The sequence below is a fragment of the Mastomys coucha genome, unplaced genomic scaffold (assembly GCF_008632895.1).
Source record: "Mastomys coucha isolate ucsf_1 unplaced genomic scaffold, UCSF_Mcou_1 pScaffold14, whole genome shotgun sequence".
In the NCBI taxonomy this organism is placed as follows: Eukaryota; Metazoa; Chordata; class Mammalia; order Rodentia; family Muridae; genus Mastomys; species Mastomys coucha.
In genome coordinates this window covers 85,803,390-85,828,632 of record NW_022196896.1, presented here as the reverse complement: position 1 = coordinate 85,828,632, position 25,243 = coordinate 85,803,390, and the positions used below count along the sequence as shown (strand labels likewise).

General features: G+C 45.5%; 1 protein-coding gene across 20 annotated transcripts in view; it reads right to left on the bottom strand.

Moving 5' to 3' along the window:
• Positions 1-25,243, bottom strand: part of Kiaa2012 (KIAA2012 ortholog) — a 119,191-nt gene that overhangs the window by 83,382 nt on the left and 10,566 nt on the right. For 17 of the 20 annotated variants that reach the window (XM_031367630.1, XM_031367625.1, XM_031367616.1 and 14 more), the window contains exons 3-7: positions 14,470-14,629; positions 10,534-10,689; positions 4,350-4,477; positions 3,232-3,394; positions 2,026-2,168 (exon numbers count right to left, since the gene is read on the bottom strand). In XM_031367630.1, coding sequence (XP_031223490.1) covers positions 2,026-2,168; positions 3,232-3,394; positions 4,350-4,477; positions 10,534-10,689; positions 14,470-14,629 — 750 coding nt within the window. Of the gene's footprint in view, positions 1-2,025; positions 2,169-3,231; positions 3,395-4,349; positions 4,478-5,320; positions 5,568-10,533; positions 10,690-14,469; positions 14,630-25,243 lie in introns of those variants that run through there. The other 3 variants (XM_031367631.1, XM_031367633.1, XM_031367632.1) reach the window with 3 other exon arrangements.

Sequence of the window (25,243 nt, the reverse complement as noted above, 5' to 3'; positions counted from 1 at the left end):
ATGTATGTATGGTGGGGGTGAGGGTGTAGATACTATAGGGTAAAACTTGGATCCTCCAGTTTCTCATCATTCAGACACTACAGAGCGCTTTGCTTTTTGTTTGCAGCATTTGGTCTATGAATTTAGTGTTCTGAGATGTGTAGGTGCTGGCTTTCAAAAAGTCTGATTTCAGAGGAAGAGAAGTAAAAAGATTCTTTTTCTCTCAGTGCTTAAAAGGAAAAAAAAAAAAGAAAAGAAAATCAGAAGTCAGAAACACACAGAAGCATCTAACGTGTTTGGGGTTAATTGAAGAAGGAAATTTTATCCAGTTTATGCACAGTAATATTTATAATTTTGAGACATTAGGAAAATGATTAGCCAAACATACGCACATAGGATATCTGTTTCTGGAGACCCTCCCGGTACAGGTGTTGCCTGCCAACGGCCTTGCTTTGAATACAGACCTTGTAAGGTCTGTTTTACAAGGGCTGCATTGAGAAAGCTGTGTGGGGAACTTAGACTGCTTGCGTGAGGGATGGCTGACAAGCCAAGCTTTAATTTCTTTATTCTAATTAGAAATTGACACAGGGTTTTAACACAGTGGAAAATATCGCTTTCCTATGTTAACGAATGCATGGGATTCAAAGGCATGCCTTTCCTCTGAGCCTGGCACGGGTCTGGACTGGCTGGGTATGAGAGCCTGGGCTTTCCACAGGCCTGTGTGTATGTTGAGGGGATGCAGGGGTTCAAGTCTGCTCTTTATTCCTGGCCTAAAGGTACAGGAGAAGACAGCTCAGACTCAGGACCACCCAGAGAGTACAGAATGAATGAAAACAGCATCCATTACTGGCACCAGGAGTGCCTGGATCGCCTGTGGTCCTACAGAGCCACTTAAGACGGTGTGAGTCCTCATTCAGTGCTTCCCAATCGGACTCTAAGAAAGTCCTAAGAGTGCATCATCTCTTGTCCTTCTGCCAGCTCTGTGAGGTTCACATCATTATCTGCTTGCAGACAGGCTCTCTGTGGCTTAGAAGATGTGAGTGGCCTGCCCACATTCCCACAGCGGCTGTGGGAGTTTCTACATGACTTGTCCACAACTGATGCTTCCTAAACACCAAAGTCCTATACAGAATTGTGAGGCCGCGTCAGGCCGGAGACGGCCAGAGTCCTCTTAAGAAAGAGGTGTTCATGACTTCTAAAATTTTCATTCCGTGTATTTGTTTACTTATTTATTCATATGTGAGTGGGCGCATGCCGCTGTGTGCCTATGGACATCAGAGGTCAACTGTGGGAATTCGGACTGTAATTCTGTCACATGAGTCCCAGAACTAAGTCAGGTCATCAGGCTTGGTGGCAAGAGCCTTGATAGGGTGCGCCATCTCGCTGGCGGCAAGAGCCTTGATAGGGTGCGCCATCTCGCTGGCGGCAAGAGCCTTGATAGGGTGCGCCATCTCGCTGGCGGCAAGAGCCTTGATAGGGTGTGCCATCTCGCTGGTGTTCTTGACTTGCCCTCCCTACGTTTGCAAGGTGATAGAGCCTCACCTGAGCGAACATTGCTGGCCTTGGTTTCCCCACCATTTTTAATTGGTGGGGAACCAGTTGCTCACAAGCTCAAATTCTGCCCTTACTTGTCTGGAGAGACACCCTGGCCCCTAACAGAACAAAGGGTTCTGCTGCTCGAAGGAATGATTGTGGGCCACTGACACTCCGTGATTTCCAGCAGTCAATTACTACAGTACCTTCATTCCACCTCCACCTTGAAGCTCAGAGACAGCCCTCTGAGTGAGCGATTTTATTTCTAGATGGGATTGAACACACACATACACACAAAGACACACACACACACATAGGCAGACACATATAGACACACACAAATGCACACATGTACACACACAGAGATATACGGACATGGGTACCATACACAGACACACACAGAGACATCATACATACAGAGACATGCAGACAGATACAGATGCATACACACACACACACACACACACACACACACACACACACATGCTCTCGCCACCTCCCCCTCTCTCTTACCTTCTTTTTCTTTGTTTTCTCAAGGGTATTTTGTTCTGAGCCAATGGCAGATGCTAGAGGAGGGAACAAGTGTCTTTCAACAGGAGGCTCGCGTGATAAGCAGCTGCCTCTGGCCTTGTGGGGTTTCACGTTCCGTTGATTGTCTGGAGAAACAGGTAGGAATGAAAGCTCATCAGTTGGAGGGATGGGGTGAGCTGCTGAGTTTTATTAACTCTTGCTATTTTTCTTTTCTATTTTTCTTAGAAATTGGTTTTTATTATTTGTGTGTCTGTGTGTGTGTGTGTGTGTGTGTGTGTGTTGATACATGTTACATTCCTGCAGAGGCCAGAGGGTATCAGATCCCTTGGATTTAGTTACAGCTAGTTGAGACAGTTATGAGCTGTCCAACATGGGTGCTAGGAACTGATCTGGGGTCCTCTGGAAGAGCCGTCTGTACTTTTAACCATTGAGTTGTCTCTCTAAGCCCTGTATTTTATTTTTTTGAGCAGGGTTTCCTACTGTAGCCCAGCTAGTCTGAAACTCAGTACGTTATACAGGATGATCTCAAACTGGCATGCGGTCTGAGTGCTTGGATTACAAATATACACCACCATACCCTAAGTGCCTTCCCTGTGTATAGAATTGATATCTAATTAATGCGTACAGATGACTAGAGAATAGTTTTTATGCGAATTTGGCTGATGAGAAGAAAATCAGGGACTGAGGTGGCCATGGCTTTGTAGGCAGGGGACCCTCAGTCTCACTCTCTGGTCTCTTGCTGGCTGAGTCAGGTGGAAGTGAGAATTACTGCAGTGGTAGCTCCAGTGGCCTAAGAACCAAATGTGGGGAAGGAATTATACTGTGTTTTAATGTGTTAATACATGTATTAACCCATGCTTATTAACCCATGCAGTCCCCACTGTACGCTCATAGTGTTATCTTCATTCCACAGAGCAAGAAATGGCCTCTGTAAAATGAAACAATTTGCAGGTAGGTGGGCAAACATTCACACTCAGTCCTTGTACGGCAGGCTTCGAATGGTTAGGCACTAGGCCAAGGGGAGCCTGTCAGAATCTCATTCCCACACTAGGTGGACTCTGCTGTTCTCAAGGGCGAGTGGCACTAAGTGGCATTTGACGAGCCCAAGTTCTCGAGGGAACGCAGCATTAGGTGCGTTCAGATCAACCTAGACCTTGGGTTCCTCACCACTGAGACCTGCCTTTCTACCTGGGAAGGCTCCACAGTAGAACATGAAGAGGGATTTGTCACTAGGAAGCTGAGGGTAGCTGAATGAGGCACGCCCAAGGACCTTCCGGGAGGGTGGCTGACTCTTTCCATTGTGTCTTTGCTCTGAAGCGTGGACATGGAGGTGGCTCTCTCTCGACGTGTCCTAGGGAACGACAGACAGAGTCGTGTAAACACAAGAGGATAAAGCAGCTGTCTGTAAGTCAGATCCGGGGGATGAAATCTGTCTGAGGAAGGGAGCGACAGCCCACAGCAGACACGCTCTTTAATGCTGTTTATTACAATGAGGCATGTCATTATTGACCAAAGAAGGAATGACACACAGCTACATGTAACACACGTAAGCTGACATGCGTTGCTTACAGTGTCACAAAAAGAGGGGGGGATCCAGAACGAAGTGCTTAAATCGTGGTCTTTACAATATAAATTTCCTCTTTGCCCTTCTGTACTGTGGCTTTTCCCCACACAGTTCTATTCTCCTTGGCATGTGACCTCATAAAGCCAAACGAGATTACTAAGATAGGAGTAGATACTGTCTGTGTGGCTCTAAGAAATGACTTTCCACATCCCCTACTACACACACACACACACACACACACACACACACACACACACACACACACAAGCACGCGCACATGCACACGCACACGCACACAGCCTTGGAGTTTAGAAAGCACTTCTACATTTTCAGGCTGGAAGTTAGGTTTTTAGTCTAAGGTCAGGAGTTCCTTCTTTCTAGACAGACCACAGCTGTCTGTGGGGTGGGGAGTCAAGGAGAATCTGGTTCAGCAATGTGGGAAGCCAGGAGTTGGACAGAGTTAAAGCAGCCACTTTGTCACTTTGTCTCGGATCTTAAAGTACTCCCTGTCCAAAGTGTACAGTGACTCCCCAGGAGATACCTGGACAGTATTTCTCAGGTGCAGAAAACCTGCCTTTAAAAGGAGCACTTGGCAGTGTCAGGGTTCCTTGAGTGACAATTTAAGAGACAGTGTCCAAAGTCTAAATACCCTTATCTCAGGGGAGTCTCAAGAAACAGTGGAGAGAGAGAGGATCTCCTCTAAATTCACGAAGAGCAAAGGGAACTGTCACAGAAACTGTACCTCCGCCCGGGTTTCATCTTCCTGCCATAGCTGCTTCCTGAGTGCCATCAGAGGAGTCTCCTGATTGCTGTGGTTCTGAGCAACAGAGCCCTGGTCCATGTAGATATCAATTTCCCCTTCATCCAGACCTGCAAAGGTGACAGAGGGTCAGCTGGGGACCTCAGACATGGCATGACGTTGCTGATCCTTCCTTCTGGCTTTTCTGAGCAATGATGGCCCAGGCCCTTGCTCCTCTTGCTCCCTCATTTCTGCATCCATGGAAATGGTAGACATGAGGCTGCCCTGCTGCTCTGGCTGTCAGGAGACTCAAGATGGAAGCTTGGCTTCTCAGACACTGTTTCCTCTTTTGTAAAATGGGGATCCCAATTTCTTGCCCTTGCTTCTTTACAGAGTTGGCTGGGCCTCCAATCCGATCGTGACAGTGACCGTCCTATGTGAAGTGCAAGGGATCCTGAGTGGTGGTGATGGTAGAGGTGTGGCTGTGGTGTGACCTACACCCCTGACTTGTTGCCACTGGGATGCTGCATGGAAACCTGTCCTTAGGGTTTCCGAGTGTCTCCTCATGGTTTGCCTTGGGAAGACCTCTGTCAGAATGCAGGGAGGCAAGACTCCTGCCTCACTCAGGATTCACCCTGTCTGCAGCCTGCAGGAGGGATCTGAGTCAACAGATGACTGTGGCCCAGTTAACAAATCTTTCATTGATGGTTTAAAGGGTCCTGTGGCCATTTTCATCACCTACTCAAGGCAGATTTACTGCTGACAGGGTCTGGCAAGCCTTCCTTGTTAGGAGCCAAGCTGGAGCAATACCTCCCCTCCCAGCATGCAGCTCTGCCTCCATTCCCAGCATGCAGCTCTGTGGAACAATGTGGATCTGTCTTTCAACTAGGGGCTCTGGAAACCTCCAGGTACCTCATGTGAGGTGGAGATCTGGGCGTCTGGGAGTTCCTGTGCTTCTCCACAACCAGCCTCACCTGCCTTCATCACTCACATCCTCAGTACCTTTGGCCTGGAGCGGTCGGGGTGCAGCTCTCCGCACCCCCTTCCTTTGCCTGAAGGGGTACTCTGATTTGAAGAGACGCTGGAAGTATTGATGGACAAGACACAAGTTCAGGTTTAAGTTCAGAAGTCTCCCTGAGTTTTATGTCCCAGGGAACTTGATGAACGGCCCAGAGTTCATCCACAAAGGGACCTTAACTCCATATAGAGTCTATAGCACTAAAGAGCTTTGGGGGAATTCTAGAATGATCTTTTGATTCTAAGCCAGACTGCAGAGCCATCCTTCCTGGTCAGATTCATTTGGAGTTGGATATACTTCTGAGGGTGGAGGAAGTAAACTCCAGCCAGATGGATAATCATTCAGCAGCTGTGTACGTCAGAACGAGTAAGGTGGGCAGGGGCACTGTGGGCAGAGGGTATATGCAGGTCATTTCTCTCTGACTGTATCACAGTGAGATTGAATGTTTGACTCAATCTATGTGAGAGCAATATTTCTCAGTATACAGCATCATCTGGCTCATTTGTTAACGCTCAAACAGGACCAGGTTTGCAAGAAAAGCACCAGACATTATAATTGGGAGACCAAAGCTACATGTCTTTGTACATCAAATATGGACTGGAACGATCCCAATAATGTGCTTCAGGCTAGCAATTTAGAACTGTCAGTGAGCTATTACTCTGCCCTCCCCTATGGTTTCTACCCACCCCCTGTCTCTGTCTGTATCTCTCTGACTCTGTCTGTCTGTCTCTCTGTCTCTCTCTCTCTTCCCATGCCTTCTCTTCTTTAATTTTTTTTTAAAGATTTATTTATTTTTATTTATATGAGTACGCTGTCTTCAGACACACCAGAAGAGGGCATCAGATGACATTACAGATGGTTGTGAGCCACCATGTGGTTGCTGGGAATTAAACTCAGGACCTTTGGAAGAGTAGTCAGTGCTCTTAACTGCTGAGCCATCTCTCCAGTCCTTCCTTTTTAATTCTTTAGACAGTGTCTCTCCCCATAACCCTGGCTGTTCTGGAGCTTGCTATGTAGACCAGGCTGGCCTTGAATTCACAAATATCCTCTTGCTTCTGCCTCACCAGTACTAGGATTAAAGGGCTGTACTTTAACACTGGGCCCTTTGTCATCTTAGTGTTGGAACAGGGCTCCCTGTTCATCCAGAAGCTCGCTGTGGTGGTTTGAATATGCTTGGCCCACGGGAAATGGCACTATTAGAAAGTATGGCTTTGTTTGAGGAGGTGGGTCACTGTGTATGCAGGCCCCGAGGTCTCCTAGTGCTCAGGCTCCACCCAGTGTGGAAGGAGAGTCTTTTCCTGGGTGCCTTTAGGTCAAGATGGAGAATCCTTTAGCTCCATCAGCACCACATCTGCCTGTACTCTGCCATGCTTCCCACCATGATGATAATGGACTAAACCTCTGGAACCAGCCCCAGTTAAATCTTATCCTTTATAAGAATTGCCTTGGTTGAGCTGGAGTGGTTAAGAGCACTGACTGCTCTTCCGAGTGTCCTGAGTTCAATTCCCAGCAACCACAAGGTGGCTCACATCCATCCGTAATGAGATCGGATGCCCTCTTCTGGTGTGTCTGAAGACAGCTATAGTGTGCTTACATATAATAAATAAATTAATCTTAAAAAAAAAAAAAAAAGAATTGCCTTGGTCATAGTGTCTCCTCATAGCCATGAAGCCAAAGTTCAGACACTCGCCATCTTAGTTGGCTAACTGGCCAGCAAGCCCTAGGTCTCTTTTTACTGGCCTCCATCTCTAACCACTGGGGTTCCAGGTACTCCATTTAGCTTTTAGATGGGTGCTGGGGGGTTGAATTTAGGTCCTCTTGTTGTCACAGTGATTGCCCTTACTCACTGAGCCACCTCCCTAACCCTCCTGAGATTTTTCACAAAAGCACACAGGGGAAAGACTGCAGACACCATTGTTCCCATTTTACAGCTGAGTAAACTGAGGAAGCAGGGAGCACAGCTTGGGTAACAGCTCATTGTTGGGGATCTGAGCTTTACAGCCAGGATACTTCTGCTGCTGCTGCTGCTGCTCCTTCTCCTTCTCCTCTTTCTCCTTCTCCTTCCCCTTCCCCTTCTCCTCCTCCCCCTTCCCCTTCTCCTTCTTCCCCTTCCCCTTCTCCTCTTTCTCCTTCCCCTTCCCCTTCCCGTTCCCATTTCCGTTCCTGTTCCCCTTCCCACTCTTCTTCTTCTTCTTCTTCTTCTTCTTCTTCTTCTTCTTCTTCTTCTTCTTCTTCTTCTTCTTCTTCTTCTCCTCCTCCTCCTCCTCCTCCTCCTCCTCCTTATTCTTCTTCTTCCAAAAAGATTTATTTATTTATTATATGTATATGAGTACACTGTAGTTGTACAGATGGTTGTGAGCCATCATGTGGTTGCTGGGAAATGATCTTAGGAGCCCTGCTTGCTCCAGCCCTGCTCGCTCTGGCCCAAAGGTTTATTTATTATCATATGTAAGCACACTGTAGCTATCTTCAGACACACCAGAAGAAGGTATCAGATCTCATTATGGGTGGTTGTGAGCCACCATGTGGTTGCTGGTATTTGAACTCAGGACCTTTGGAAGTATAGTCAGTGCTCTTACCCACTGAGCCAGCTCACTAGCCCCCTTCCTCTGCTACATAAAAAAAAAGAAAAAGGCCATCAGAGGGGCACTAAGGGGAAATGAAGTTAAAACCAATGAAAACAGTGGGGTCCTAACTTCAGCCTCTGATCACCATATAGTTCTTTAAGATTGATTTTTTTCTTTCTCCCCACACTCCCTGTGATCACAAGCAATTGGGCACTGCAATTAGTAATTATGCTGGAAAAAAAAATCTAAGGAGGTCTGTAATTAACATGTACTAAGCACTTGCTATATGCCGGGGACTGCACTATGGCCTTGAACGCCCACATACGGTCCTATGAAGTACCTGTGGTATGGTCTCTCCATTTTATAAATGAGGAAACTGAGGCCCAGAGACACCTGATGGCTTTGAATCCCATGCTACCACATGTCCTGTCTACCTTACCCAATGGTAAGAGCTCCGTGGTAGATGGTGTCAGTGAAGTCATGGATCCCACAGTTCTGAAGTCTTGAGACCCCCTCCCCAGTGACAGTGCTGCAATTCACTGCCCACTGTCTTGGGTCCCAGAGCATCAAAATCCCAGGCTATCGACTGGAGACAGAAGGGTCTCTGAGGAGAGACTTCATAAGACACCAATGAGGTAGTCCTCCACCAGGGAAGGGTGGAGCCAGTCCCACGGGACATTACCTAGGTGGGTTCTACTCCCCAGAACATGGATTGATTGCCCAGAAACATGATTTCATGCATGTTCCAGAGTCTACGGCTTTATGGACTTTCCATCCATGTTCACAAAGCACATAGAGGCTTATGCTATAAACGAAAGTATAAACACATGAGAAGACAGTTGATGGACCACTGTGTTTTATATAGACAAACCACATGTGGACCAGGTTCTGACCAGGGTTCAGTGCCACTAGAGTCTAGGTTTAAGTGACTGTATGGTTAGAGTGCTTGGTGGCCCCAGTCTCTGAGGATCCACATTCCCCCTACTAATCTGAACAAGATCTTCTCTCAAGGGAAAAACTTGATCTGATGTTGCCATTGTTTCTGGAAAAATTCTTCATTTCCGGATTTCAGAAAAATACCTTTATATGTACAATGCTAGGCTCTATTCCAAGCTATCTCTTCCGATCTCCTAACTGCACTCTCAGTGACACACATTCCCAAGGAAAGCACTAGTAGGCCAAGTCTCCACACTGCTGAACAGTGTACAGGCAGATCACGGTGATTTTTCGGTGCAGTACTGAGTAGCCTTAACAAGCCCATTACACAGGTGGAGAAATGGAAGCTCAACTCAAAGAAGTTATCTGACTTGCTCAAGATCTTTCATCCCACAAATCAAAGGAGAGACTTTGCAAAACAGATTTATGGTCCTAAAGTCTATGTATTTTTTAAAGCATTGTCACAAAAATCACAGGATTAAAGAATGTTAGATGGTGACACACGTCTTTAACGCTAGCATTTAGAAAGCTGAGGCAGGGGACTGTGAGTTTTAGGTTATCCTGGGCTTCATGGTAAGACCCTGTCTCAAAAAAACCCAACCAACTAACCAACACAAAAAAATACTAGAATAGGGACTGGAGAGATGGGTCAGTGGTTAAGAGCACTGGCTGCTCTTCCACAGGTCCTGAGTTCAATTCCCAGCAACCACATGGCAGCTCACAAATGTCTGCAACTCCAGTTCCAGGGAATCTGACACCCTCAAAAACTAATGCACATAAAATAAAATTAAATAAATTATTAAAAAAACATTAGGATAGAACAAACTTCAGAAATCTGAACACTCAGTAGCCACTAGCCACATGCTATTTATATGTAAATGGATCAAAATTAAATAAAAACCTCTTGTTTTACAATTGCAGTAGCTACATTTCAGGTGTTCACTAGACATATGTGATTAACGGCCATTCTGCTGGACATCACAGGCGTCATCTATCCAGACTGAGGCCTCTGTCTTACAAATGAAAATGATGGAACCAGAGCCCCTGGATTTTTTTCTGTGAAACTATTTTATTTTGGTTTTGCGAGACAGGGATTCTCTGTGTAGCTTTGGCTGTCCATCCTGGAACAGACTCTGTAGACCAGGCTGGTCTTGAACTCACAGAGATCCACCTGCCTCTGCCTCCCAAGTGCTTTTGAAAACTTTATTTTAAGCTGTTAAAAATAAGCCAAGTATCTGTGAGCTGAAGTGGTCATGTAATCAACAGATATGGACTGGGCAGACGGCTCAGGGGCTAAATTGCTAGACATGTCAAGACCAGAGTTTGAATTCCCAGAATTCATTTAAATGCTGTGTGGGTATAGCAGCCTGCTTAGAATCCAACCTCAGTGGCTAAAGACAGGGGATCCCCAAGGCAAGCTGGTTAGCAAGACTACCAATTCAGTGAGCACCGGGTTTGATTGAGAGACCTGCTTCAATGCCATGTAGAGTAATTCTCAACACTAGCTTCAGGCCTCAGGACACATGCACATACACACACACATGTGCATGAGCACCCACACCCACACATGAGTGTCCCCACACAATCAAATATGCATACGCACATGCCCATCTCAGCACACATACACTTACAGGAAAAAACAAAACAAAACAAAACAAACAGGTACCTTGTGCATAAGACGATCTCTGTTGAATCCAAAATGAAGGGATGACAGGTAGGAGATGGTATTTTGGGGGTACACCTGAAAGATCCTGTTGTGGCCTGAGATTCTTGGGTATCCCAAGCCGACTGTCCTGGAGCAGCACAGAATCCTTGATGTGTCCTGAGGGGCAGGTCAGGAGTTATTGATGTCAAACATGGTACCCAATCTAGAGTTCCTGGGAAAGCTACAAGTTTCCCAACTTGCAGTAGTCCTGGCTTTGAACAGACGTTAAAGTAGACAATCCAGAGACGAGAAGGGTTATAAAACTCAGACAAAACGCAAGGAAGCTTCTCTCTCACATGCCTTGTGAGTGTTTCTGGCGCCACATGAGCGCTTAGTCCTACTTTACCATTCCCAAGAACTAGGTCCTTGTTGGGGAAAAAAAACAAAGGGAAACCAAGACTGTGGCTGCTTCCTCGTGTTCACTAGGAAGCTTGTTTGCTTCAGAAAGAGAGATCTAATCACAGTAGGCAGGGCTTGCTTGCTTCTGGCTGCCTCGTGCTCAGCAGCCTTCTGAATCGAATCTAGCCAACCTGCAGTATTTCTTGAAGGCTTACCAAGGGCCCACCCTCTGCTTGGCCAGAGGGTAGACACAGGGGAACTAGACATCAATTCCTCATAGCGAGGTTTGGAGAGATGGATCTCTCTGAAGTCAGCTCTACAGCTCTGAGTGTGCGATGTGAGGTCAGAAGGCCAGAAGCTCAGTAGTGGCCGGGAGACTTTATAGAAGATTCCGACTTGAGTAGGCAGTCTAGATTAAAATTTTTGCATATGTTCTTTTACATAGATGTATATCTGTGGCTGTGTACACACACATAGGCACATACATTACGAAACTACAAAGGGCATCATGAGAGGGCATGAAGCTCTCTTAAGGGAAGTGGAAAATAGAGAGAGCAGTGATCTATGTAGTAAGGCAGAAAGAGGACTGAAGACAGATATGTGAGGAGCAGTCAGACAGGGGAGGAATTAGAATGCATCTTATGTATGGTTCCCGACCTTTGATTGCGACTCTTTTGGAGGTTACTGAACAAATCTTTCACAGGAGTCACCTATTAGACATCCTGCATATCAGATATTTACATCATTATTCATTTTTAAAAAGATCTATTTATTTATTTTATGTATATGAGTACACTGTAGCCGTACCGATGGTTGTGAACCACCATGTGGTTGCTGGGAATTGAACTCAGGACCTCTGCTCGCTCCAGCCCTGTTCGCTCCAGTCCAAAGATTTATTTATTATTATATGTAAGTACACTGTAGCTGTCTTCAGACACACCAGAAGAGGGCGTCAGATCTCATTATGGATGGTTGTGAGCCACCATGTGGTTGCTGGGACTTGAACTCAGGACATTCGGAAGAGCAGTGAATGCTTTTAACCACTGAGCCATCTCACCAGCCCTACATCACTATTTATAACAATAGCAAAAATAGTTATGAAATAGCAATGAAATATTTTTACAGTTGTGGGTCACCATAACATGAGGAACCATATTAAAGATATTAAAGGGTCACAGAATTTGGATGGTTGGGAACTACAGCCCTAATAATGTATGAATGAAGGTGTCCTGATGAAACTGGTCACTTTGTATACCAACATAAACATTGACTTAAAAACCCTTTAAAGCTGGGCATGGTGGCTTCATGCCTTTATTCTCAGCACTCAGGCTGAAGCAGGAGGATGCTGATAAGCCTGAGGCTAGCATGGTTTATGCATTGATTTCCAGGTCAACCAGGGATACATGGTAAAGCCCTGTCTCAACAAAACAAAACAAAACAAAACAAACAACCATCCGTAATGAGATCTGACGCCCTCTTCTGGTGTGTCTGAAGACAGCTACAGTGTACTTACATATAATAAATAAATAAATCTTTTTTTTAAATCTTTTTTTTTTAAGATTTATTTTATTTATTTTATGGGTATGAGTATACTGTAGCTGTACAGATGGCCATGAGCTATCATGTGTATGGCTGCTGGGAATTGAACTCAGGACCTCTGCTGACCCTGCTTGCTCTGGCCCCACTCACTCTGGCCCAATTCACTGTAGCTGTCTTCAGACGCACCAGAAGGGGGCATCAGATCTCATTACAGGTGGTTGTGAGCCACCATGTGGTTGCTGGGATCTGAACTCAGGACCTTCGGAAGAGCAGTTAATGCTCTTACCCACTGAGCCATCTCGCCAGCCCAATAAATCTTAAAAAAAAAAAAACAAAAAACAAAAAAAACCACTAGCTGGGCAGTGGTGTCGCTCGCCTTTAATCCCAGCACTTGGGAGGCAGAGGCAGGTGGATTTCTGAGTTCGAGGCCAGCCTGGTCTACAGAGTGAGTTCCAGGACAGCCAGAGCTATACAGAGAAACCCTGTCTCGAAAATACCAACCAACCAAACAAACAAACCAAAAAACAACAACAAAAAACCCCCAAAAAAACCACTGAAGCAAAAAAAGAAAAAAAAGTTTTTAGAAAGGAAGAAAAAGAAAAGAAACAACCGTGAAGTGTGGGGATTCATCACAGGGGCAGGAAGAAGGGACTAGAGGACATCACTGACATCAAACAGTGAACCATGAAGGGAAGAGAGTGACAGTTGTTGAGACAGTGGCTTCTCACTGGAATCTCAGCGTGGCTCCTCCAATTTGAAGGCCTACTTTAAAGAGGGGCTTTAGCAAGGAGCAATGGCAAGGAGCCCACAAATACAAGCTACCTGTACCTTTTCTTAGATCATACATGCTAGAAAACATGGATGGGTCTGAGGTCGCTTTGTTGTTGTTTTAAAGGTGTTGCCTTCCTTGAGGCTCTTGGGCCCAGGCTGCGGGATGGTAGCCTGCTCTGCCTTGGCCCCATCCAGGGATAACACGTTTTTTTGGTTGAGAAACTCTCTCTCTCTCAAGTGGTAAGTAAATAGAACTGCCTGTAACGATGGGGCTCTGCCTTGAGAGTAAAACTAATTGCCAGAGAAACCCACATGGCTCATCTTGTTTCAAACCACCACTTACTGGGCAGGGAGTTGTTTTCTTTCCTTTTCCAGGTAAACTTATAAAGTAAGAAGCAAGCCAGAACTCTCTGGTTCTGTTGGTACTGAAGGAACGGCATGAGGCCAAGCGAGGTCTGGCACATCTTACCACCCATCTCACCCCAACTAGTTTGTCCAATAAAGTGCAAGATGTCCAATTAAGTTTAAGTTTCAGATAAACAATGAATACTTTTTAGTAGAAAAAAATGTCCCAAATATTGTGACTTTCGCTGTTAGTGTGGGTATAGTATGCTGAACCAGGCTGCTCCAAGTCCCACTTCAGGCTTCCGTAAGTTTGCAGGGTGCTTTTGGGGTTCTGTCAGGCAGAGGGGTGTTCATCCCTCTCTGGCAGGGATCGTGCTGGAGAGCTGCTGTTTTTAAGAGGACCTGAGATGACCTCAGACAGGGAACTTGGAAATTCTGGGAAGAATGTGGAGCTGTGGATGCGGGAAGTATCGGCTTTCTGGGCTCAGCTCTGCTGCTGACTGGCCGACCCTGGACCAAGACATACTTTGTGTATTTAGAACTCCTTTTGTTTTGTCTTGTGACCAGTGGGGTTTAAGACGGAAGATCCGAGCCCTTGGCCTGGAATAGGCTGAGAAGCAAGCTCTGGATTGGGGTGAAGATGTACAGTGTGAGCAGGAGCCAGTATTCAGGTGGCCCTTCCTTCCACAAATGTCCAGGCAGATAAAATGCAAGATAAAATGCAAGATGTCCAATTAAGTTTAAGTTTCAGATAAACCTAACTGGTTTGGGACGGAGGCTTGTGGACTCTGCAGAGCTGGACCTTAAATCCCGGTGTTTCTGGCATCAATGGGAAACACACCCTCACGTCAGATTGGGAGGGGGAGGAGACTGGTGTCCACTCCCACCCATTCTCCCACTGACCTGCACACTGGAGCCGGTTCACGGTGTCAGGGGGCCATGTCCGCAGAAGGCCTCGGAGGTATCTCTTGGCCGAAAACCCAGGCTGGATCTGCCGTTGGCTCTGGCTCTCTGGCTTGCTTCGAAAGTAGAGGTAAGGTCGCCAGGCACTGTCCTGCTTCCTCTGTGGGGACACCAATCAGAAAGAGCACAGCAGCTGAGCCCTGAGACTCCAACTGATGCAGGCTGGTTAGCCCAATCCTCATCAGCAATCCAGAGACTCCCAGGAGGGGCCAGAAGGCACCAAGAACAAATACCCTGGCTAATAAACACAATCCTACGGTCCTGAGAGCAAAGCCCTGAAAGGCCCCTTGAAGATATACAGTCAGAGGGGAAGGAGAAATGACAAAAGCCAGACTCCATCTTGAGCGAGAGCATTAGGAAAGAATAAAGTCTCCGAAGAATTAGTTCAGCTGTGGAAATCGTACCAGTCCCTTCAAAATGGCCCCGATGCGATGGAAAAGCATGTGCCTGCGTGCTCGGTGTTACTCATGGGAAAGCTGAGACAGACAAAGGCTATCCGTGTTCACAGGAAGCCTGGCATTTTGAAAATAGTTGATGGTGTTGCATTTCATTTCTGCTAGAGAGAATTTTCTGGGACTCCTCCTTCCAAAGTCAGCCCCTCAGTGCAAGACACACGGGAACAAATATACAACAGCTAATGCTTGACTGAGATTTACATTGTATGCAGAGCCTTTCACTCACTGTAATCCTATAGGCTGGACAGATTTTAAATGATGCACAAACAGAAGATGATTCATTAAACCCATGAAGAGCTCGACAATGGTGGCACATGCCCTTAATCCCAGCATTCAAGAGTCTGAGGCAGCCTGGGCTTCTGTGAGTTCAAGGCTAGCCTGGTCTACAGAGTGCGTTCCAGGACAGTCAAGGCTACACAAAGAAACCCAGTCTTGAGAAACCAGGGAAAAAAAAAAAAGGCCCATGAATAACAAACATGCCAGTAGACATTACTAATCAATCATAGCATCCATGATTGATGGCTGGACATGACCTCAGAATATAGGCTCTTAAAATTAATTTTTTTTTAGATTTATTAATCTTATTTTATGTGTATGAGTGTTTTGACTGCATGTATGTAAGTGCACCCTATGTGTGCCTGATGCCTGTGGAGATCCAAAAAGGGCCTTGTATACCCTGAAATTGGAATTATAGATGATTGTCAGCCACCATGTAAGTACTAGGAATTGAACCTAGGAGCAACAAGTGCTCTAAAATGCTGAGCCATCTCCCCAACCCCCCTTATTTTTTTTTAAATAAAGGTGTCATATATATATATATCATATATATATGATATATATATATATCATATATATATCAATCATGCAAAGAGCTTAGATTTTTAGTTTAATAAAAGTCACCAACTATATATGCCTTTGTAATCACCACAGAAAATAAAATGCGGGCTGGAGAGATGGCTCAGTGGTTAAGAGCACTGACTGTTCTTCCAGAGGTCCTGAGTTCAATTCCCAGCAACCACATGGTAGCTCACAACCATCTGCAATGGGGCCTGATGCCTTCTTCTGTTATGTCTGAAGACAGCTACAGTGTACTCAGGTACATAAAATAAATAAATAATCTTTAAAAAAAAAGAAAAAAATGCAGAATATTCTCATCTGCTCAGGATAGATCCTAAGCCACTTCCTCAGCATCTTCCATCTACTCACCAGATAATTAGAGTTTTGATTTTTAATCCCATATATAGAAATGGTTTTATACACACACACACACACACACACACACACACACACACACACACACGCACGCACGCACGCACGCACGCGCACACACACACACATATTCGTACATCATATGTTCATTGATGCTCCATGAATGTGATCCACAGTGTCCCAGGGAGAACTGGTGTGAGGGAGACCACTTATTTACCAACTACTCCTTAGGTAAACAGTCCCCACAGGGCCGTAAAGAAGTCTGGGAAGACAGAGGGTTTCTTAGCCCATTTACTACTGCTGTAACAGAATCTGAACTTGGGTAGTTTATAAAGAATAGAGTTTTGGCCAGGTGATGGTATAACACACACCTTTAATCTCAGCACTGGGAGGCAAGGGCAGGAGGATCTCTGAGTTTGAGGCTAGTCTGGTCTACAGAGAAACTCTGTTTTGAAGAACAAACAAAGTAACAAAAAGAGCAGAGGTTTGTTTCCTGCTAGTGGTCCAAGGCAGAGTGGTTTTCATCTTGTGAGGCCTTCTTGCTCCCTCATCCTTGGCAGATGGCCTGTATACGCACTTGTTCCATTTGAGAGCTGGGTGTAGGGTGAGGTAGGGGTTGAACTTTTTACTCTTTTGTCAGGAGCTGACATTCTTGATAATTAATCCAGTCTCATTGATAACTCCATTAATCCATTCATGAGGGTGGAACCCCTGATGTTCAAATCATCCCTTAAACGTCCCACATCTGAGTACTGCATTCGGGGATTAAGGGTCTCACGTGAGAACCTTGGTTATATTTAAACCACCACAGAGTGAGGCAGGCTCAGCCAGTTGCCCCTGGAGTCAGACAGAACTCAGAGCTTTACATTTCTCATCAGTGCAAGGCCTCCTGTTCTCCAAGAACATACAATCTCATCAATGGACCTGGACTGAGCTCCAAGAGCCAGCTTGATAACAGAAGAACAAAAGAGGGTTTGAAGCAGGCGTTTCATGCAATGTCCCGGAGAGTAAGAGCTGTGAGACTGGAGTCCAACATGCTCATGCTTGTTAGGATTCGGTAAAACTTGACTCGATGGTTAACAACGAGAAAGAAACTATGTTAGCTCACATATCAAAAAGGCAAGGTTTGAAGAGTAATGGGGCCGGTTAGATCAGAGGTTCAATGTCTCCTAGGTTCCACGGGCAGCGAGGCCCTTTGTACCTCTGAGAAGTCTTTCACGTCAGTCTTACACACACGCTGAGCTTGTATAATGGACACAGGAGACATGAAGCAGGTCCAGAATGCCCAGCAGAATTGAGCAGGAGCTTAAGAGAAAGCCTGGGACAGTCTGTGCCCAGATTTATGGTCAACAGTGTCAGTGTTCAAGGCTCATTCTGCCTCTGGTCTTTATGACCATGGGCAAGTCTTTGAGCCTTTCTGAACTTCTCCAAAGTAGGACTAACAGCATGTTAGAAGGAGTGGGGAGTTCATGATATTTAGAGTCATGTGGCTAAGAGATTTAGATTTCGTAGGTTCCAGAATGACAATCTTTGGAAATCAGTAGCTAAGTGAACACTCCCTGCTCCACTCTGTTTCAGTCACCCGAGTTATATAACCTCATCAGCAAGAGAAACATAATTCCTGTCTTTTAGGGTCCATGTCCATACTGTGGATTGACCCTAGTGTCTCACACATGCTAGGTAAGTGCTCTACTACTAACCAATGTCCCTAGCGTCCCCCTACCGAGCCCCCTCTTTTTGTCTTGAGATGGAATTTCATTCACGTGGTCCAGGCAGGCTTTGGGAATCTTCCTTTCCCAGGCTCCAGAGAGTGCAATTTCTTCTCTTTCCTTTCCTTTTCTTTCCTTTTCTTTTTTTCTTTTTTCTCTTCTTTTCCTTTCTCTCTCTCTCTTCCTTCCTTCCTTCTTTCCTTCCTTCCTTCCTCCCTTCCTTCCTTCCTTCCTTCCTTCCTTTCTTTTATTTAAAAGGTTTATTTGTTTTATGTAAGTACATTGTCATTGTCTTCAAACACACCAGAAGAGGGCATCAGATCCCGTTACAGATGGTTGTGAGCCACCATGTGGTTCCTGGGAATTGAACTCAGGACCTCTGGAAGAGCAGTCAGTGCTCTTAATCGCTGAGTCATCTCTCCAGCCCCCTGAGAGTGCAATTTTAATCCTATGCTACCAGGCTTGTGTGTGTCTAATGTGTGTATGCATGTGTGTATGTGTACATGTATACATGTGCATATGTGTTTATCTGGGTGTGCATGTGTATGTATGTGTGTATCTGTGTCTGTATGTGTGTGTACACATGTGTGTTTGTGTGCGCATGTGGCTATGTGTGTGCATATATGTGTATGTGTGTGCATGCATGTGTGCCTGTGTATGTGTGTGCATGTATGTCTGTATATGTGAACATGTATGTGTCTGTATATGTGTGTGCATGTGTGTATGTGTGTCTGTATGTGTGTGTGCATGTGTGTATATACATGTGTGCATGTCCATGTGTGTGAATGCATATGTGCATGTGTGTGCGAATGTGTGTGTACATGTGTGTGTGTCTGTGTATGTTTGTATATGTGTGTGTGATGTATACACACGTGTTCATGTGTATGTGTGTGCATGTATATGTCTATATGTGTGTTCTGTGTGTGTACATGTATGTATATGGGCTTGTATGTATGTGTATTTGTATGTGTATGTATATGTGTGTACCTGTGTGTATATGTGTGTGCATGTTTGTATGTGTGTGTGTTTATAGGCCAAAAGACAGCTTTGCCCTCTGCTCCCACCATACAGGCTCTGGAGGATTGAGTCCACTGGCTGAGTCGTTTTGCCAGTCCTCTTTTAGGGCTTTCTGGTGCAGTGAATAAAATCATGGAAGTGAGGTGTGTCCTTCTAAGTCCAGCTCTGGCAAGGTGAGCATCTCCTTCCCCTCACTGCTCCTGGTCTCCAACCTGCCTGCCTTGCATTAGTGAACACGGTACAGGTTCCCCAGCTTCGAGTGGGACTGAGGAGAGCACACTGAGCCACATTGCAAGGCTGCTTTGAGATCTAGTCCTGCTGAGCATGTGTCCTTAGGCAAATTAATTATTTCCCAACTAATTTTGCTTAGCAGAAAGAGTAGCGAGCTAAGGTGTATAATGTATTCTAGGCTTCTAGTAGGTGGCCAACAATATTAGCCTTGGTTTTTTTGTTTGTTTTTGTTTGCTCAGGGTATGGGGAACGATGGTAATTTGTGAAATACTTCTTGTTGCTGCTTATTAAAAGACTCCCAATTCTTTTTTTTTTTTTTTGCTATTGTTAACTGAACCCCTTTTCTTGCATTTTGAAGTGTCCGTGTGAGCCAGTTTTGGACAAATAGATGGAATAGGAAGTTCTTGAGAGCTTCAGGAAAATCTTGTGCTGGCGATTTTCTTTTTGCTTTGAGCCAATGAGTGATTTCTAGACTCCTGGGGCCCCTAGGCAGGGAATGTCTAGGTGGCTAGGAATCTCACTTCTCTGTAAACTTTTGCTTCAGCTGAGTGTTCTCTGAGCCTCCAAGCATCAGTTCTTCCGAGACACTACAGCCTCTGCTAACACAGGGTGGTGACTATCTGAGTCTGGATACGACCCGCCAGCTGCCCTTGTTCAGTATATTTCTTTTATATTTCCTCGTTATGGTAGTTCTAATGTATCTGTGGGAGCTTTGCCGGGCTGCTTGCTTAAGGTGCAAGGAGCTGCCAGGACAAGTCAGGGATGGCCTTGCTTTGGAATTTGGACTACTTACCTATTGTTTTGCTTAGTGTTTGGAAGCTGATCTTGGCCACTGTATTAGCTTCCTACGGCTGCTATAACAACTGATGCGCAGCCAGTGAACCAGCTAATGCTCAGCCAACAGAGTATTATCTTACACTTCTACAGTCAGACATTTGAAATGGAGTCCAATGAACTAACCTCAAGGCGTGGCCAGGCCTGTGTATCTGGTGGGGATCCCAGGAAAGAACTATTTCCCTGGAGCCTTTCTTTTCCAGCCTCTCTAAAGAGCTTTGTATTCCTGGCTTGGGTCCTCTTCCTCCAAGCCAGCAGCATTGGACGGGGGGTGAAGGAGGGTCCTTCTCATCTTGGGGTCTCTCTGGTTTTCCCTTCTGAGTCCTTACACTTAAAGAATCCTCATAACTACATTGAGCCTACAAGAAAACCCATACTAATCTACAATTTTTAAGACTAGCAAGCCAAGCATGGTACTATAATCCCAGTATACAGAAGGCAGACGCAGGAAGTTTGTGAATTGAAGAGCAGCCTGAACTATGTGATGAGACCCTGTCTCAAAACAAAACAAAACAAAACAAAACACAACAGGGGCTAGGAGTATGACTTGATGAGCACGTACAGGACCTTGGGCTCAGCAAAGGGAACCAAGTCAAACCAAACTGCATCTAATTAGCAGCCCCCATTCCATCTGTAGCCCCAACCCCCACCTTTGTCATATAGTAACAGATTAACAGTCTCTAGGGATTAGAAAAAGGACATCCTGGGTTGGTGTGTGTGTGTGTGTGTGTGTGTGTGTGTGTGTGTGTGTGTACACGCGCACATGCTTTTTAGTTTCTCTTGGTCGTTTCTGGAATGGTGCCTGGGAAGGTAATTCATCAAGCCCCCTCGTTGGATGAACAGGGGCATAGGGAAGACCAGGACCACAGAGGAGGCTGGTTAGGGTGCGAGCTATTTCCACATTTCCAATAAGCATGGTGTGAGTGGAAACAAGGCAAAACACAGAGGAATGAGTTAGAATAATTACCACCTCTTAAAGAGTATCTTTACATATAATGACAGTGGAGAGACTGAAAGAAAAATATTAAAATACTCAAAACAGCAATATTACACTGCTGGGCACGAACACACACACATCATCCTTTTTTATAAAATCAAAATTCTAGTAATATGATTAGATTATTTTTATAAGGAGGGAAAAATCAGCTAAACTTCAGTGCATCTGCCTCCTCTTCTCTTCCATATTTTCCTAGTCCTCTCTCTTTCCCCAGTAGCGCTTTCTGCTCTCCACCCCACCACCCACTCAGAGGGAGACAAAAGGGAGCCAGGGAGGGAGTTTCTGGAAGAGGGAAATAAACACGACAGCAGGAGGCTGGCTGCGGTGGGTTCAGCCTGCTCAGCCTGCCTTGGCTTTGCCAGTCAACCCTCTCCAAGCTCCTTGTGAGACAAGTAATTAGTATGCGCAGAGCAGCCTGTTAGCCCCTCTCCACCTTTAATGAGAGGCTTGCTCCGACAGGCTGCCTTTTCCGCGTCTACCAGGTCTATGAAGATGTGTGTGTGTGTGTGTGTGTGTGTGTGTGTGTGTGTGTGTGTGTGTGTGTGTGTGTGTGTGTGTGTGCGCGCGCGCGCGCCCGCGCCCCCGCGCCCCTGTGCTGCCCTGCATTTGCTGTGCTGTCCACTCCCAGGACAGAAGGAGGCGGTGGTTAGGGCTTGTATACCTGCTCAGGATGCCAGGGTACCAGCATCCTCAGGAAGGTCAGAATGGCACGCCCAGCCAGCTGCTACCATACTGCAGAGAGCAGCCCAGTTTCTGTGTGCAGAAGTCCACAGAGGCTGAAGAGAGATGCCCAGAAATGCCGGGGGCTGGTAGGAAAAGCCCGCTCCTGGCTAACTCAGCCTTCATCAGATTCTTCAGCTCTATTCTGCAGCCACAGTCCATGCCTAGCTGACTCCCCTGAGTTCCCTCTGCTTGCTCTGGGCCCCTGCTCACCTATGCCTGGGTCTGCACTTATTTTACCACAAGATTCCATTTAAATTCTTTCTCCTCCAGAAAGCTACTCTAGACTTTACCAGGCAGAGGCAGTCATGGTGGGAAGACACCAAAACAGCGGAGACAACAAAGGCACAATTAGCCGGCAGTGGTGGCGCATGCCTTTGATCCCAGCACTTAGGAGGCAGAGGCAGGCGGCTTTCTGAGTTCTAGGCCAGCCTGGTCTACAGAGTGAGTTCCAGGACAGCCAGGGCTACACAGAGAAACCCTGGCTTGAAAAACCAAAAAAAAAAAAAAAGAAGAGCCAGGAAGATAGTTTGAGGCTAAGTTTGATGAACTGAGTTTAACTGAGTTCAATCCTTGGGACCTACAGGATAGCAGGAGGGAACCACTTCAAAAAGTTGTCTTCTGACCTATGCATGCCCACACATGTGTATGCACACACACACACACACACACACACACACACACACACACACACACACACATACACAAATACATGTAATTTTTAAAAAGACAAGAAGTAGTGGCTAGGGATGTAGAATAGTTATTAGAGTGTCTGAGGGCTTAGATTCTATCCCCAGCTATGCTGCAAACCAGCCAGCATGCCTGTCTGAAAGCCTAGCACACTCTAGAGATGGGAGCCAGAGGGTTGGGAGTTCAAGGTCCTTCTCAGCTACATTTACATGGTGAGCTTGAGACCGGTCTTTTTAAAGGACAAAAATGACTGAATACCACATACGTGTGTGATTCGGAGCAAAAGGAACACTTAGCACTGTTGATAGGCCATGTGGAGAACAAATGGAGACTCCCCCTAAACACAGAAAACTGATCCACCACATAACCTGTCAGTCGAACTCAGTTACTTTGGCAGTAGCTGAAGAAAAACACTAGGGCAGCATTCTTATGCTTATTTGGGCATCAATAGCTAAGACAGAATCTTCCTAGATGCCCACCGGTGGATGGATAAGTAAGGGTCTTTCTCCTATGTCTGTTGGGAGTACAGCATGAAGGTTCTCGCACCTACAGATCTCCAGGAAAACCAGGAATGTTAAGTATATGGGATTTTCCCCTCGAAGGAATGAATGTAAAACCTGTTCTCATCCAGACAGCTGCAGAGATCCCTCACATGTGGATTCTATAAGAAGACCAGGATGTAGAGTAGTATTGGATGTAGGAATGTGTGCTGGGAGGAGGTAGGAAGGATACAGAAGGAGAAAGCTCCAGTGTTCTGCAGCACAGGAGGATGGCTGCAGCTCACAAGAACCATCTATTTTATGAATAACCAGAAGGGAGAAGCTCAAAGGCTCCAAATGCAAGGCAATGCTAAGCTAGGTTGAAATGCCGGTTACCTTATTTGCACACATATGTGTAAGCAAGCATTGCACATGTATACTGAAAAACCACACCATACCTGTATATTCGTTATGTTAGTCAAAAATTAATGTGTGCATGCATTTGTTTGTTTCTGGTTTGGGTTCTGAGATAGACTTACTATGCTGCCCAGGCCAATCTTCTGGATTTAAAAGATCTTCTCATCTTAACCAATTGGGTATGTGGAATATAGATTCAGGCCACTGTAGTGACTTAAGAGGTTTAAGAGGCTGGAGAGATGGCTCAGTGATTAGAAATACTTTTTTTTCTTTCAGGTTTTTCAAGACAGGGTTTCTCTGTATAGCCCTGGCTGTCCTGGAACTCACTCTGTAGACTAGGCTGGCCTCAAACTCAGAAATCCGCCTGTCTCTGCCTCCCAAGTGCTGGGATTAAAGGCATGTGCCACCACTGCCCAGCCCAAGAACACTCTTAATAAACTTATAGTAATGATTAATACTTAGAACTTCCAGAGGCTGGGAAGTTCCAAAAGACCCCATTTAGTTTCCAGCACCAACATGGCAGCTCACAACTGTCTGGAACAGTTTCAGAGGATACAATGCCCTCTTCTGGCCTCAAGGGCTCTGTATGCAACTGATACACAGACATACATGCCAGCAAAAATCCATAGTAATTAAATAATTGAAAAAAATTATATAAAAAAGGGATTCAGGACAATATTTAAGGGAAGCTAGATGAAATGGTAACGGCAAGATGTTTCAGTTTGGATGTTAGACAGAATGCTAACTCTCCTCACTGATCAGTACCATTTATATGTGTATTGAATTATCACACTGAGCCCCATAAATATATACAATAAAAATTAAATAATAATACAGCAATCACAAAGCGCCCCTCCCCCCAATTGTTCCACAGTGTCATAGTCCAGTTTGTCTTAAAGAGTGACCGGGTTGAGTGTCACTGGGACGTAGATTAGCTTTCTTCACCAGTCTATGCCCTCCTGTTGGTTAGAGGTTGTGACTCCCCACGACAATGCTGGCAATGAACATGCTCACTCAAGCACTATTTGTTGGGTATCTGCTATGTGTTGGGCATTGTTCTGGTTACTGCCTGGTTACTACTTAGCTTGGTTGAATGGGGGGAGACCCAATGTCTCCACAGCCGATTCCCCGAGCCCCATTTTATGTGTGGGCTTACAAATTTACGTGTGTAACTTACAAATGTTAGTAATGGTGTGTACAACGATGTGAACGTACTAAGTGCCAGTATACTGAAGACATAAAAATGATAAAATTTTGTATGCTTTAACTCAATAGGAAAATAGTATAAATCTTATAAAGTGAGAATTAAATAGGGCCACATGACAATTAGACTAATAACAGGTTTAACAGTAAGTTCTAGGTGTTAGTCATGATTGTATTCTTCAGAACCAGGAAGATGGCTCAGCAGGTAAAGGTGTTAGTCAGCTATGTGAACCAGATGACCTGAGATTGATCCCTGAAACCCCAATAAAAATCTGCATGCCACCAGGCAGTGGTAGCACATGCCTTTAATCCCAGCACTTGAGAGGCAGAGGCAGGTAGGTCTCTGTGAGTTTGAGTCTACAAAGTGAGTTCCAGGACTGCCAGGGATACACAGAGGAATGTTGTCTCGAAAAATAGAAAAAAATTGGGACGCAGTGGTGTTTATTTGTAATCCTGGCACTCCTATGGTGAGATGGGAGCATCATCTAGAAGCTGTTGAGCCAACAGCTAGAGTACAATGCATAGCAGCAGAAGCAAGAAGGATGCTGGCTTAGCAATGTGGAAGAGGAGAACTGGCTTCCAACACTGTTCTCTGAGTTCTTCACATGTTCCATGACATGCCTGTGCTCACACTCGAGCACATGCATACCCCCCCCACACACACAGTAAGCGAGAAAGAAAAATTAAAATGAAATAAACACTCTGTTAGCGCTACAAGGGATCTAATAGATGAAAACTATAAAACCTAAAAAA